Genomic DNA, 17,399 nt, shown 5'->3' on the forward strand with positions numbered 1-17,399 from the left:
TCACCAAAATAGTTTTATTTATTTATTAATTTAATGAATATTGTATCAAATTATCACATACAAATATTTGTGATATAAATCGCCACAAAAATAGTGTTCTTTGTGCGGTGGTGAAAACTCCCACTTCAAGTGATAGCTGGGTTAATAATATATCCGACAATAAAATGAGTTACTAAATATCGTCGTTTTGTCTCGAATAAATTAATCACATCCACGCGACTTTTAGCGAGCTTTGGCGAGTGACAATTGAAAATAATATTCATGAGACCTAAATAAATCAATAACCGACACATCCAATTAAATGCTTCGTTTTATCCTTGATGACGAGCTGGATCTCAAAACCAAACGAGTCTACTGAGCTTAACAGAACCGAAATCGTTGGTTTGGGGTTTTTTGTTTTGAGTATAGTGTCATACAATGTATGTGGATAAATGAGCAGTGACTTCTGTGTTGATTTGTGCAAACTTGGGTTGTATTCATATGGGCAACCGAAGAGTGTTTTCACAAGAATTGGGGACAATAAGAGTTAATCACATACATTGCTTGTTTGATAAACTGTCCAAAGTTACAGACAGAATTATTCTTAAAAAAAATATATTAAATGGTCGATTAAAAACATCCCAAACTCAACAATCCTATAGATGGAAGTACATGTATAATTATTTAAAAAAAATAAAATCATTTTACGTAGTTCTGCAAAAATACTCTTCAACCAATCATTGGAAACGTGATTCCATGCACTATAAAGTACAAAGCACGTTAAAAGGTGTACGTAGACGAGTACGTTGTTTATGGGTAGTTATGCCCCTGGTGCTTTGTGTACTCGTCATTACATTAAAATTTCAACACAAACAACCAATGCAAAATAGTATAATTTACTTGTACCTTTCAGCAAAATGATATACAAAATACACATTGTATAATTAATTAGTTACAGTGCACATGTCTAAGGGCAATTACAGAAATAATCACATGGAAATGCGTATGGATTAGAGGCTTAATTAACAAAATTATGGTAGTTGCAACACTTATACACTTGGTTTGCAGAAATGGAGATAGGAGGGATTGAGAGATAGACACACACACATATACACACACACACACACACACACACACACACACACACACACACACACACACACACACACACACACACACAAACACACACAGAGAGAGAGAGAGAGAGAGAGAGAGAGAGAGAGAGAGAGAGAGAGAGAGAGAGAGAGAGAGAGAGAGAGAGAGAGAGAGAGAGAGAGAGAGAGAGAGAGAGAGATACTCCCAGACAAACACATAAAGAGATAGAGAAAGAGTCGTAGTTAAGACAATGGGAAGAGAAAACCTGCTGCTATCAAGATAGGTTACTCATTTATTCTCAAGGTCGTCCGTACGCTTCTTTCTTATTGTGGGGGTCACTGGGAAGAAGAAAATTACTTCTGCTCACCTCCAATGGATCATTTTAAGAATAGCCCTCTGTTTTCATAAATCAAATACCACATAATTTGCTATATACATAAAACACAGACTCTCATAGCAGTAGATATCATCTAACATTACTTTTACCTGGTGCTTCGTAAGGCCCAAAACACACCGAGTCTGTGTCTGTGTCTGAGTCTGGCGAGTATGGTACCAGTCAAAAATGAAACGCACTGAATCGAATGTGACAAAACACACCGCATCTGCGTCTGTGTCTGGCGAGTATGGTACCAGTCAAAAATTAAACGCACTGAATCGAATGTGACAAAACACACATCTGGGTCTGGGTTTGGCGAGTATGGTACAAGTCGAAAATGAAACGCACTGAATTGAATGTGACAAAACACACCGCGTTTGTGCTGGCGCGAACTAAAGATCTAGCAACAGACGACATAGAACATGCGCTATATTTTAACACTGCACATTGTTTGAACTTTACTCATTCATTTTTCTCAATAAACAAAAGAAAAGGTATATATTAATCAATGTGGATTTTTCATGCTTATTGTTGATGTTTATATCAGTAAAGTATAAGATATGATAGCATATTATATATAGATATAGATATAGATATAGATAAGATAGATAGATAGATAGCACATTGCAGTTACAGACACACATTTGACTTTGCCACATTCTGCCACACTCGCCAGACCCAGAGCCTCAGACCCAGACCTAGACCTAGCTTCGGTGTGTTTTGGGCCTAATACGGACATTATTTTATTGCTCGGTCATATTACTCACAGATCCTGGGATAAAACTTCACTAGGGGCCGGGGGTAATTAGTACTGAAATGTTTTTGAGGTGTTCTAATTTCTACGTAAGCACTTGAATAAATAAATCAAATACAAATTAGCAAACATTCGGATTTTTAAGTGTGTTTCCGGGAACATGCCAACAAATTAGGTCGGGGGGAGTCCTCTTTTTCCGTTTAGAACTTTTACTTCTTCGTTTTTAAGTGTTGTTGAGTATGGTTTTTTTTTAAATACATTACCTTTACAAGTCCAAATAAAATACATAATAATAAAAAAAGAAGAAGAAAAAAGTTAGAGCCGGCCCTTTTTTTTCTTTCTTTTTTAGGTAGAGTCGGTTTCCCGGAAAGAAATTTCTACGCCCCACCTCAATCAATGTTGCTTCTTTCGCAAAAGTGAACGAATATAAGGTATCAGAATCCCCGAAAATCTCCCAGGTTTTTTCTTACCTAAATGTTTTTGCACACATTTTTATACTTCAGCATTCTATATACACCTAAGAAATACACATTGTAGGCACTTACTTTGATAGAACCAGGGTCAAGTAATATACAACAAAGCTTCATAATTTCATTGCTAAACAAAATTTCATAAACCTTTTTTGAAACAAAAATTAACTATTTATCAACGAATTTGCTAAACGTTTGGTATTGTAATGTTAAATTACCAATTTTTTTAAACACTGGGGTCATTTGCATAACAAAACAAAAATTAATTCCAATTTTGATTTTTGGCCTGTTATTTCTGTGATAGAATCTAATAATATTATTACAACTTCTGAATAAATAGCAATGTGATCAATTCTATTCATAACACAGTAGCAATGACACAATCAACCAGTTGGCGAGAACTCCAAACGACTGTCAATCAGCCAGTGCCAGACAATCGGACATGACGTCATACAGCTGGCTGTTCAATCAGAATCATTGTTACATTACGCAACGGGCAGAACACGAACTTCTTGCAGACGACACTTTGGGTTAACACGTCAACTTCATGCACCGCATGTTGATGACGATGATGATGAGATCGTTGTATATTAGCACTAATTGTTTTTCCACTCATAGAGAAAACTGTGCGCATGCGCCATTTTTCAAAACAGCGTGCGCATGCGCGTTATTTTTTCCTTTGAATTTTTGTTCTTTTAACCTAAGCAGTGTTCCTTAATCGACTCTCCCATGGACCAAACCGCTGGCCATGCCAGGGGTAGGTAAGGGCCGGGGAAGACATGCCTGAACACTGGAAAGGACATTGGCTAGGCATGTAAAAAATAAAGTAGAAAAAAATGTAACGCCTAAAGACTTAATCGACGCCCTGCAGATTGCGAAACTTCTCGCTGATGTTAAAGATGTCCGGGTAGCTGTCCATCAGGGCTCTGGTGAACGACTTTACTTGGGACAGGCACTTGTCGTAGCGCCCCCGCGTGCAGTAGATGCCCGACGGGTAGTACTCGCCGTCGGACACCCCGATCTGCCGCACCGCCGCCTTCCACATGCACAGAGCGAGCAGGGAGGGGCGGAACTGGCACAGGTCGTAGTCTTGGAGCGAGAGGTGTAGCACACAGCGGGCGAACGCACGAGCTTGTCTGAAAAAACAACAACAAAAAAACAAATATACATGTAGTATTAAATTGTATATAGCTAGAGACAGGGCGGGGTTAGCTGCCTCCAGGAAATACGAAAACAAAGGATTTCCGTGGGTGGGGCGGGACGTAGCCCAGTGGTAAAGCGCTTGCTTGATGTGCGGTCGGTTTGGGATCGATCCCCGTCGTTGGGCTCATTGGGTTATTTCTCGTTCCAGCCAGTGCACCATGACTGGTATATCAACGGTATGTGCTTTCCTGTCTATGGGAAGGTGCATATAATAGATCCCTTGCTATTAATGGACAAACGTAGCGGGTTTCATCTGACTATATGTCAAAATTACTAAATGTTTGACATCCAATAACCGATGATTAATAAATCAATGTGTTCTAGTGGTGTCGTTGAACAAAACAAACCTTAACTTACATTTCAGTTAAAATAACGACTGTAATTACATTATTGAATATAGGGCGGGATGTAGCTCAATGGTATAGCGCTCGCCTGATGCGTGATCGATCTAGGATCGATTCCCGTTGGTGGGCTCATTGGGCTATTTCTCGTTCCAGCCAGTGCACCATGACTGGTATATGGAAGGCCGTGGTATGTGCTATCCTGTCTGTGGGATGGTCCATATAAAAGATGACTTGTTGCTAATCGAAAACAATAGACCATGAAGTGGCGACAGCAGGTTTCCTCTCTCAATATCTGTGTGGTCCTTAACCATATGTCCGACGCCATATAACCGTAAATAAAATGTGCTGAGTGCGTCGTTAAAGGAAGGGACAATTAAGGCATTTGGCCTGGTATGCATATTCAAAGATAAATAATGCACATTATTGCTTAATATCAACAAGTATAATCGTATAGTTAATTAATAAAACGGTTAAATGTGACGGCTATTATATATAACGGGCACAGCCATTTTGTACCATCTCAGTGAGTACGCCCTCTGGCGAGCTGGTGGTTAAGTTATACTTAACGCGTAACGTCAGGAATGAGCCTTAGAACTAGAGAAACACAATCTACCTGTTTTTTTCGGGATGATAAATAGTCATACATTGCAATGTTCTGTAATAATACACATCCCAGTAAGCTAGCAGTAAATATATCCAGCACTATATATATTATTTTTCAATACAAAATAAAATACCATTGTCAAAGTGGCTACACAACAAGTCGAAATAATTAACAATGTTTTGTCCATGCATTAACCTACGTACTGAAATGATACACGGAGTGTTTTCTTAGTTAATTGGTCTATGCTGATAGTTGCTTCTACCTGTGATTCCTGATTGGCAGGTGTGTATTTGATTGGTTACCAGACGAGCCAATTAATTGACGCTGTCTAGACACAAAAACACATACCGGTATTGTGGAATATTACCTGTCGCCCCTAAAATGGTAATGGACATGGTTTATTACTGTAAATAGTTCTGTAAAACTATTGATTAAGTAGACTTTTCCATCTAAAACCACAGAAATGACCAATGACGTAGTCCCAAAGAAAAGAAAATTGTCACTTGGTTATCGTGGGTTGTCGTTTTTGCTCCAACGTAGCATATCAATAGGCCTAATAGTGTACATTTTTCCTTTGGATTATTTAACAGAAAAAAATACCATAACCCCATTTTGTTCCGTTAATGCAACTTGAAATATATTTAGTTAAATAGTTTATTATATTATTACGTCATTTATGCTGTTTTACAAGTCAGGTTGATCAAAGAGAAGCGCCTTGTCGAAAACTACTGCTTTTGTTTACACTGCACATACAGGAGATGGTCAGGAGCTGACGTCACTTCGCCCCAAGCTATCCCACAGGACGTCACAAAAACGAAACAAAATGGGTGCCCCCAGTTAGCAGGAATAATCATGGGTTTTTTATTAACTCTAAAATTACGCGTTTTTCATTTGCTAAAGTGTCAGTATGTGTTGGTGGTCCGGGTATGCATCTTTCCAACACATAAGGCTCTTGTTTGAGTTGACCCTACCTTTAAATAAAACATTTCCTTTTATTAAATATAGGTTTCTAAATACAATATTAGTGGTTGTATATTAAACGTGTTTCTGGTCGTTCTAGTATTTGCACTAGGTCAAACTATTTTTACTGGTAGACCAGTAGAGCTAATTTTAATCAGATTAAAACCGGCAAATACGCTTCGAAACACCCAGAATAGAATTAATCTCCATAACCGTTACCTCTCAGAGGTCCGTGCGTTACTTAAATTCCAAAAACACATTTTGTGATATTAGAAACACCAGGAAGACCAGAAACACTTCGGATGTACGTAAATGACAATCTCAAAGAATAAAATTCAGTGGCGGATCTAGAAAATCCATTTAGGGGGGCTCAAGTGACATGAGGTGGAATGCCAAGGGAAATTTGGGGGAGGTTTGGAGGGGGGGCTGTAAAAAAATGAAAATTAATATATAATAAAATTATAACTATCGCAAAATGTAAGGGGGACCGGGTCCCTGGGCCCCTTCCCCCTAGATCCGCCTCTAAAATTTGTCTGATTTCTGATTTCAGTTATCAGTAATGGCTCTAAAAATTAAAGATATGACGTAGTTTTTAAAAACTTGGACCTGCCATTTTAAAATAACTCAGCATATACATGTAGTTGGAAAGACGATTTATGAAAACCAAATACTTAAAGGGACATTCCTGAGTTTGATGCAATTTTTAAGATGTTATCGATTAACAGACTTTTTAACGATTGTAATTACACATCAACTATATTTTTCTGCATAAAATATTAGTGGCTGTATATTAAACGTGTTTCTGATCGTTCTAATATTTGTACAAGATTAAATTTAATTTTATTTCCTAAAATAGTGTTTTTTCGTACGTACGAAATTATTTGAAGACACAATCCAGTTTGGGCTTCTTACAAATATTAAGACTACCAGAAACACATTGAATATACAGACACTGATATTCTAAACAAGAAAATATATTTAATATGTAAGTTTAATCGTAGATTTTTTTTATTAGTCGGAAACATCTTACAATTCAGCAAACTCAGAAAATGTCCCTTTAACTTTTCGCGGGGAGTATACAAAACAGCATGTCCAGAACCGAAACGATACACAAATGTTGTTGAGAAAAAACGCCACTGTGCAAACGTGCCGCAACCACGTCGAACTGTATAATTAATTGACAGTGCTTCTAATACATCGCAAGGCGAACTCGTCGGCTGGTAAACCCCCAACAACAACAATTCCCGGCCCGACTACTCGAAAATGGGCGGGCGGGTCGGATATGGCCATCAATGCAAACACGGGGTGTACAAATCTTGTCAAAAGTGCACAAACAGCGACAACAATCGCTTATTGGGTATAAATTAAGAGCGCGGGGGTGAAGAGCTCCGCACAAAGAAGGGAGATAATCACACACGCCGAAGTGACGGCAAATTGGACGGCCCGAAACACGGAGTCCACAATGGCGGTCGGACAATGTTTGCCTCGCTAGCGACTTTTGTTCGCAATATTTTCGTTATTTCATTCGCAGCTTGACTAATTCTATTACTGTGCATAAACAGAAGGGGTCTCCGCGGATGGTGCGAGGTCTATATATTTTATAATCTCTTATTTTTATGTCGCCAGAGGCGGATTTGGGGTTTTCAATGCAACAGGATTCAAACGGCTTACACAATGCATATGTATTTTTTTGTGGAAAATTGTGCCATAAAATAACAAGGTCTTTTGAATGCAAACATCTGCTAAATACGGTCATCTAATATGTTTTTAACATTGACGGGGTGTTATCGTTTTCACGTGTGACAGAATAGCCATTCAGTAGTCCTGTTGAGGGTTAGGGACGTCCCAGAGATAACCTGGGGTGGGTGGGAGGTAGTGTTTTTCCAATGTCAACCACCGTTTAAATAAAAGTAATTTATTTGACATTATTTATATTAAACGATTTCACGCAAACCAAATCCTCATTAAAAAGTAAATTTGTTTATCTTCTGTATAGGCGCTGTTTCTTTATAAAGACCTATGGAATTAGATAGATAATTCATTGTACTTAGAACTTGCCACGATTATAATATTACCAATGAAATGCGTACAAGCTTTTTTATCTTTAAGTTCTGTGACTGAAAATAAGTTTTTGTAACATGAAATAGTATTTTTGCGCTTTTTGTGTTGTTGGGGGTTTTTGCGCATTTTTTTTTTTTTTTTTTTTTTTTTTTCACTTTAGCTCTGTATACATTGTTTTATAAAAATAATTACGGAAGTTTGATTTTATATTCTTTTCATTTCTCCCGACTCTATATAACCGATTTCTCGCTCTAGCCAGTGCACCACGACTGGTACACAATGGCCATGGTATGTGCTATCCTGTCTGTGGGATGGTACACATAAAAGATCCCTTGCTACTAATAGAAAAATCTAGCGGATTTCCTCTCTACGCTATATGTCAAAAATTAACAAATGTTTGACATCCAATAGCCGATGATTAATAAACCAGTGTGCTCTAGTGGTGTCGTTAAACAAAACAAACTACATAACCGTAAAAAAAAATGTTTTGAATGCATCGTTAAATAAAACATTTCTTTACTTTGTTCCGTTTCTTTCTTTCATTATTTCTTTACTCTTTTATTTCCTTATACCATCGATATATCCAACTACCAGCTGTTTACTGGGGTATTGATAAACATTCAGTCATTATTTCTTTACTCTTTTATTTCCTTATACCATCGATATATCCAACTACCAGCTGTTTACTGGGGTATTGATAAACATTCAGTCATTATTTCTTTACTCTTTTATTTCCGTATACCATCGATATATCCAACTACCAGCTGTTTACTGGGGTATTGATAAACATTCAGTCATTATTTCTTTACTCTTTTATTTCCTTATACCATCGATATATCCAACTGCCAGCTGTTTACTGGGGTATTGATAAACATTCAGTCATTATTTCTTTACTCTTTTATTTCCTTATACCATCGATATATCCAACTACCAGCTGTTTACTGGGGTATTGATAAACATTCAGTCATTATTTCTTTACTCTTACTCTTTTATTTCCTTATACCATCGATATATCCAACTACCAGCTGTTTACTGGGGTATTGATAAACATTCAGTCATTATTTCTTTACTCTTTTATTTCCGTATACCATCGATATATCCAACTACCAGCTGTTTACTGGGGTATTGATAAACATTCAGTCATTATTTCTTTACTCTTTTATTTCCGTATACCATCGATATATCCAACTACCAGCTGTTTACTGGGGTATTGATAAACATTCAGTCATTATTTCTTTACTCTTTTATTTCCTTATACCATCGATATATCCAACTACCAGCTGTTTACTGGGGTATTGATAAACATTCATTCATTTCATTTCATGCAATATAGACTTCTAATATTTAAATAAACGCCAAGTAAAAAGATTAAAACTGGAAGTGATCACCCGTAACGAAACTATTTCTTGTTCATACTACGAGCTGTCAGAAGAAAGGAAATGTTTTATTTAACCACGCACTCAACACATTTTATTTACGGTTATATGGCGTCGGACATATGGTTATATGGTTAAGGACATAGGCGTACGACCCGGGGGGAGGGGGGGGGGGGGAGGGGAGGCAATTGCCCCCCCCCCCCCCAAATTCGGGCAAAACAGTGGGAAAAATTCGGGCAGTTTTTATCTGGGTAAAATTTCGGGCAAATCAACCCCTCCAGCCCCCCATAATCAAAGAGTCCCCATACGCTCATGACTACATATATATTGAGAAAAAAACCACTCGTCACTTCATGGGCAACTCATTTTGATTAGTTGCAAGGGATCTTTTATATGCACCATCCCACAGATATGATAGCATATACCACAGCTTTGATATATCAGTCGTGGTGCACTGGCTGGGACGAGAACGAGCTGTCGGAGTGAAGACAATAAACTATGATATTCTATAAATACATGGACTGCAGGTCACACAGACAGACCGAAAGGCAAACAAGAATGAATGAATGAATGAATGAATGAATGAGACCAATTTTGGGCCATCAAATACACGTATCATCACTTCCCAGACCATCGAATGCTCTACTGATTCAACTAGATTCCAAACCAATTCCAGTCAAAAACACATCAGTCGAACGCTCTACCGCCTGATCTAGATACTACCTGGTTACAGCCAAATACACATCAGTCGAACGCTCTACCGACTGATCTAGATACTACCTGGTTACAGTCAAAAACACATCAGTCGAACGCTCTACCGACTGATCTAGATACTACCTGGTTACAGTCAAAAACACATCAGTCAAACGCTCTACCGACTGATCTAGATACTACCTGGTTACAGTCAAAAACACATCAGTCGAACGATCTACCGACTGATCTAGATCCTGCCCAATTCCAGTCAAAAACACATCAGTCAAACGCTCTACTGACTGATCTAGATCCTACCCAATTCCAGTCAAAAACACATCTGTCGCACGCTCTACCGACTGATCTAGATCCTGCCCGATTCCAGTCAAAAACACATCAGTCGAACGCTCTACCGACTGATCTAGATCCTGCCCGATTCCAGTCAAAAACACATCAGTCGAACGCTCTACCGACTGATCTAGATACTACCTGGTTACAGTCAAAAACACATCAGTCAAACGCTCTACCGACTGATCTAGATCCTACCCAATTCCAGTCAAAAACACATCTGTCGCACGCTCTACCAACTGATCTAGATCCTGCCCGATTCCAGTCAAAAACACATCAGTCGAACGCTCTACCGACTGATCTAGATACTACCTGGTTACAGTCAAAAACACATCTGTCGCACGCTCTACCGACTGATCTAGATCCTGCCCGATTCCAGTCAAAAACACATCAGTCAAACGCTCTACCGATTCAGCTAGATCCCGCCCGCCCTAATTTCAGTAACCCCCCCCCCCCCCCAAAAAAAAAAGAAGAAAAAAAACCCAACAAAAAACCAACAGGCGAACGCTTTACCAAATCAAATAGATCGTACCCGATTACAGTCAAAAACATCCCCTCCCCTCCCTCCCTCCCTCTCCCTCTCCCCTCTCCCCCTCTCTCTCCCTCTCTCTCTCTCTCTCTCTCTCTCTCTCTCTCTCTCTCTCTCTCTCTCTCTCTCTCGGAAAACCCCCAAACCCTGACCTCTACCGACTCAGCTATATTTCAACCCGATTTCAGATGAAAACACCTCAGCCGACCGCATTATGGACTGAACTAGATCCCGCTCCGATTTCTATCAGTCAACAAGAGAACCAGTGAGGTGCATGATACGTCCATCAGGAGTTTGATGGAAAACCATATCTATATTAATGAATATGTTGCGAGTATGATTCAATTCTAATTATGTGAATGTTTTGCAATGGCGATGGATGAAGAGTTTGTTTTGGACCAACCACCATCCCAAATTCTTCCTACATGTGTTTGATGGTCCTGTATGCATCTATATGCAAGATATGGTCCGGACATAGATTTACTGTTATGTGCAGTAGACTGTGAAAAGTAGGTCACAGTGACATAGTAATAGTACGCGACACACCGCCATCCCAAGTTGTTCCTACATGTGAGGTTTGATGGTCCTGTATGCATCTTTATGCAAGATATGGTCCAGACAAGAAAACGTTAACAGAAGTATGGATGGACGGACGGACGTACGGATGGACGGACGGACGTATGGATGGATGGACGGACGGACAAACAACGCCATACCATAATACGACCTATCATAAATGGGCATATTAAAAAACGCCTCAGGGGAACGCTAAACTGAATGAGCTAGTTAGATTCCGCCCTGATTTCAATCAAACTGCAGTGATGTCTCACCTGAGGTTCTCGATGTCGGCGTCGGACGATGTGGCTGTGCAGGCCGCCGCGAAGAACTCGAGGAAGAAGAGCGACGTGGGCACCATCAGGTCGAACTTGATCGCCATCAGCACCAGCTGCTCCAGCTCCTTGACCGAGGCTCGCGTGTACGTCATCCCCTCCACCAGATCGGCAATCTCCGGCGGCGACACCTCCTCCTGGAACACACCACACACAACTGTCTTTAACACGCAAGACGTAGGGGTTTTTTTTATAAACAAAACAAAAAAATACCAAAGGAACTATATGTATCATGGCACCCCAGCACATGGTTGCAGGATGCAGCGCAGTGATAGAGAACACTCCAGAAGACTGGGGGCAGTTTAAGGGGATCTATCACTCTGGCTCTTCATCACTCTCCCGGCACTAGCTAGTTCAAGGAAAGGAAGGAAGGAAATGTTTTATTTAACAACGGTTATATGGCGTCAGACATATGGTTAAGGGCCACACAGATATTGACAGAGGAACGGGCAGACAATAATGGTGAAATCATACTGATAGTCCATTACGAGTTATCTTCCTTAAACAAGAATTAGAGGAATAGATCTATCACAAAAATGTAATGTTAAACTGAGCTGAAATTTACATAAAAATCCAGTTATTGATGTACGATTTTTAAATACTCCATTTATAGCAAAATAATAATACATTTTAACAAGGTAGGAAAGGAAGGAAATGTTTTATTTAACGCACTCAACACATTTTATTTACGGTTATATGGCGTCAGACATATGGCTAAGTACCACACAGATATAGAAAGAGGAAACCCGCTGTCGCCACTTCATGGGCTACTCTTTTCGATTAGCAGCAAGGGCTCTTTTATATGCACCATCCCACAGATTGCATAGTACATACCACTGACTTTGTTACACCAGTTGTGGAGCACTGGCTGGAACGAGAAGTAGCCCAATGGGTTCACCGAAGGGGATCGATCCTAGACCGACTGCGCAACAAGCGAACGCTTTACCACTGGGCTACGTCCCACTTCAAATTGCAACAAACCACAAAAGTATATACTGTATACACAGAGAAATGAACACATATGTCTGCTAATGCTGTTAAGCATTTTGCAAATAACAATCCATTTTTAAGAAGAATAAACCAAAAATGATTGAAGAAATTCAATTGGACTGAAGTTTATACTGTTTTCTAACAAACAAAAATACACACATTAGCGAAATAAATAATTATTGACAGTCACTAATGTGTCTTATAGCACACATAAAAGTTATCTCAAGTAGACCAAAGTAGTGGTATATATAGTCCGGTTCTGGAAATAGTTCCTCATAAAATAAATACAAAATTGTGATATGATTACATGAAGGTTGATCTCTGTAGTATTTAAATAACCCACTGGTTTGAAGTTACTTGTTATATGTAGTACTAACTGATAACAACTGTGCAAGTGGTATAGTGCCACTTGTATAACAGCACCACGAGGCGGTGCTCTGACATGATGGCTGTTAACTTAACGATTTTGTGGTCGACCTATGTTGATTTTTTACACGGTACTTGTCAGTTGAGAGCACTCCCTAAACTTAGTAGTCACATGACCCTCTTGACAGTGTTGTATTTTTTACAGAATATATTCTGATATAGAAATCGTGGTGTGTAACCTTTAGTGTTATACAGTAGCCTTAGTACTCTGCCTTTCCATAGCTAAACGGACATTTGGATATTTGTAATCGCCCTCTCGTCATAGACAAGTCTACTAGTATATTAAGATCGTTCAAAATGTTCCTACCATGCGGCATATGCGGTATACCATTATTGTAATTGTCCAAAAGACGTCTAGCTCTCGAAAGGTAGACAACTCGGGCTAGCTATATGCAGGTGCGGATCCAGGCTTTAGTAACAGCGTGGGTCGCAAAACTCCAAAAAGTGCAATTTGAGTGTCAAAGACAGACGGGTCATTCCATGTCAAATGTATCACTTTTTTTTACCCTTTTGTGCACTGACCCCCTCAGATTTTACTGAAACGTTATACACTAGTAGGTGACTCGGACACAACATCTCAGCCAAACATTTAGACCCATCAGTCAAACCGTTTCCAAGATATAGGTCACCAAAGTTTTACCTAATTCATAAAAAAAAAATGAACCGGGTCATGTTAATCAAAATGTGATAACTTGGCTCCAGATTAAGCTAGGAAGGTCATTGAACTCATTTTAAAACTTTTTTTAGAAGAAGAACAAATTCCAATGGAATCAATAGCTCTAAAAATAATAATACATATTTTTAGATTAACGTTGACCTCCCTGAAATGAGTAATTGCGGATTTTTTTTCAAAAAGTTCACAAAACATAGATATATATGTGTAGAAACGTCCCTATGAAGCTCAGGATGTGCACTTAAAGGATTTCTGAGATAGAGCCAGTTATGTACACATGGGTGCTCTGCACTTAACTGAATCACAGTGAGTACTTCACACAACAGCTTTTTTAGCCAATTGTTAATAGTTCAATTAAGCTGTAGGCCACCCTGAAAACTCTGTTTCCAGTATTCATTTCAACGTATATATATTTTCATGCTTATATCCAATTAAGGTTCAAGTACGCTGTCCTGGGCACACACCTCAGCTATCTGGGTTGTCTGTCCAGGACAGTGGGTTAGTTAATTGTTAGTGGTTAGTGAGAGAGAAGAGGGCGTAGTGGCCTTACACCCACCCATTGAGTTGCTAAAACTCGCTCTGGTGTGGAACCAGTATCGGGTTGCGAACCCTGTATTTACCAGCCTTGTGTTCGATGACTTAACCACGATGCCACTGAGTCTGGTTGTTTCCAGTAATGCTTTTTAACTCAAAATGTTTATGATGAAACAATGTTATGTAACATACACAATTTTGGAGTCCTTGCTTTCTTCAAACTAGTAAAACAATAATGATAGTATTCAGTATTGGTGAGTTGAAAGGTAATAGAAAAGAAGTTTTTTTATGCAAAATCAAACAGCTGTTGTGGAGTGATAATTTGCTGATCATAAGGCATTTGCATGCTAGCTTTTGCCACCAGTCTTTTCACTGTTCCACCAACACCATTACATGGACCCTATCCATGGGATGTAGAAAAAAAGTGTGTTGCTTTGTCTTCATTCCAAAAGCCTGTTTGTGGTAGCACAAGTTAATGAAATTATTGCAGTTCTTATATTGTCCTCTACACCCATTTGAGGAGTATATATACTTTTCACTTCTAAGAATCTGTTGCAAAGACTTATGGAATAGGTGGACAGCAATGGTGTCAAGAATGTTGCATTCAGAAATTATAACATAACTTACATGGAATGCTTTTTCTTGGAGTACAAAGGAATAGTTTTCCACGAAATCTACGACGACTAGAAAATGTCCAGGCTTCAGCGACTCTTGGGTTTTCTCTGAAGAAGGCAAATTGTTGCTTGCCAATAAAATCATGGTGTTGCAGTGCCTTAAGATGTCTACATAAAGTCATCTGAACTCCACTGCTTATACTCTAGTGTGTCAATCATGTGTTCAGCAAACTTTTAAGATTAATGGACTATAGGCTACATTTGGAGTACCCATGTATACATAATTGGCTCTATCTCAGACACCCTTTAAGTGTCCATCATGAACTTCACAGGGACTGTCCTACACATATATATCTATGTTTTGTGAACTTTTCGAAAAAATCTGCGATTACTCATTTCAGGGAGGTCAAGGTCAAGGTCAATGTCAATCTGAAAATATGTATTACTCTTTTTAGAGCTTGCATTGCAATTTGTTGTTCTTCTAAAAAGCTTTAAAATGATAATTGAATGTTCCTCCTAGCTTAATCTGGAGCCAAGTTATCGCTTTTTTAATAACGTGACTCGGCCCATTTTTGATGATGGGTGTACATTTTTGGCTTAAAGGTTATTTCCTGGGCCCCTACTAGTGTATTAAGTTCCATTGAAATCTGAGAGGATCAGTGTTTCGGGTGACAGAGTTGACATGGAATGACCCAGACGAGCTCCCAAACAGAGCGAGATCTGTAGGAGGGTCCGTGGACAAGCTCCTCAAACCATTTTGAAAAAAGTTGTTCGGAGCTGCGTTTTCAGGACAATTCAGTGCATTTTGTGGATGATGAATTAAAAACACACACCAAAAAGTCATTAAAAGGGGCAAATGAAACGCAACCCATGTGTCAACTCCCGCTTCCCAACCCCCCTTGGATCCGCCAATGGATATACATACCAGTTTCGCTGCCACGAGTAAGGACGTAATTCCCAGCAAGGGGAGACAATCGCTGGCGACGAAGATGACGGAGAAGACTCGGTCGATGATGTTGACGCTGAGGAACAGCGTGCTCTGGCTCAGCACGTTCTGCTGGCACAGTGACGTTACCCAGTTCACCAGCAGGCCGCGCAGTACCGGGCTGATCTGGAAATAAAGGGTGGGACGTGAAACTGGTTTCTCACAAGACCCCATTTATGGTTCTATCGGACCAAATCAATTCCTATTACCGATAATGTTAACGTTTACTAATAAAACGGATATAAGCAGCGTATCAACACACCCAGGCAGGACTATACACCAATAAAACGTGAAGCACCTCACATTTAATCTACCTGAAAGAAAATAGGGAGTCATATACCATTTAAGAGATTTAATTAATGTTTTTATTAGCAACCGTCATTTTTGCTGCGTCAGTGGGCCCATTGGGCTATTTCTCGCTACGACTGGTATATCAAAGGCTGTGGTATGTGCTATTCTTTCTATGGGATGGTGCAAATAAAAGATCCCTTGCTGCTAATCGAAAAGAGCAGCCCATGAAGTGGCGACTGCAGGTTTCCTCCCTCAATATCTGTGTGGTCCTTAACCATATGTCCGACGCCATATAACCGTAAATAAAATGTGTTGAGTGCGTCGTTAAATAAACCATTCCCTTCCTTCATTTTTGCTGAAAATTGCAGTTTCATTTTTGGGTGTACCTTGCACTAGTTTTAACCTGTGGTGTATACTGCATAACTTCTGTATAATAAACAAACATGTATTTATTTATTGCCAATGGATAATGGTATTGGCCCAAATAATCAATGTCACATATTACTACCAATCATAGCCGCAGTTTTTTTTACTCCGAAAATATTAGACTTTGCACCTGGAACTTCGTATTTGGTACCATGCAACCTTATGGAGAGAACACTGAGTGGGTTTTTGTGGTATCACATGTCCCACATGTGGCAGATAGATTTAAGGACATCAGTGACGCCAAAGCCATATCGAAAGTGAGGACAGTAAAAGTTAGTTTGTTTTGTTTAACGACAACACTATAGTACATTGATTAATCTTTGGATACTGGATGTAATGTCAAACATTTGATAATTGTTTCATATAGTCTCTGAGAGGAAACCCGTTTTTCCATTACTAGCAAGGGATCTTTTATATGCATCATCCCACAGACAGGATAGTGCACACCACGGCCTTTGATATACCAGTCATGGTACACTGGCTAAAAGATAAATAGTGCAATGGGCCAACCGTTCGGGAATCGATCTCAAACCGACCGCGCATCAAGCGAGCGCTTGACCAGTGGATTACATAACCTGCCCCTTCCACACACACACACAGAGAGAGAGAGAGAGAGAGAGAGAGAGAGAGAGAGAGAGAGAGAGAGAGAGAGAGAGAGAGAGAGAGAGAGAGAGAGAGAGAGAGACAGACAGACAGACAGACAGACAGACACACACACACACACACACACCTGGTTCGACGGAGGAGGGACTGGGGTGGTTAAGTATTTTAAAAAACCCAA

At 39.5% G+C, this 17,399-nt stretch overlaps 1 protein-coding gene across 2 annotated transcripts in view; it reads right to left on the bottom strand.

Annotated features, from left to right (window-relative positions):
• Positions 1-1,184: 1,184 nt before the first annotated feature.
• The window catches only part of LOC121386114 (cyclin-O-like), a 20,913-nt gene continuing 4,698 nt past the window's right edge, over positions 1,185-17,399 (bottom strand). For both annotated transcript variants that reach the window (XM_041516915.1, XM_041516922.1), the window contains exons 3-5: positions 15,842-16,027; positions 11,620-11,816; positions 1,185-3,810 (exon numbers count right to left, since the gene is read on the bottom strand). In XM_041516915.1, coding sequence (XP_041372849.1) covers positions 3,528-3,810; positions 11,620-11,816; positions 15,842-16,027 — 666 coding nt within the window. In that variant the 3' untranslated portion in view covers positions 1,185-3,527. The remainder of the gene's footprint in view (positions 3,811-11,619; positions 11,817-15,841; positions 16,028-17,399) is intronic.

The sequence above is a fragment of the Gigantopelta aegis genome, chromosome 2, assembly GCF_016097555.1.
Source record: "Gigantopelta aegis isolate Gae_Host chromosome 2, Gae_host_genome, whole genome shotgun sequence".
NCBI lineage: Eukaryota > Metazoa > Mollusca > Gastropoda > Neomphalida > Peltospiridae > Gigantopelta > Gigantopelta aegis.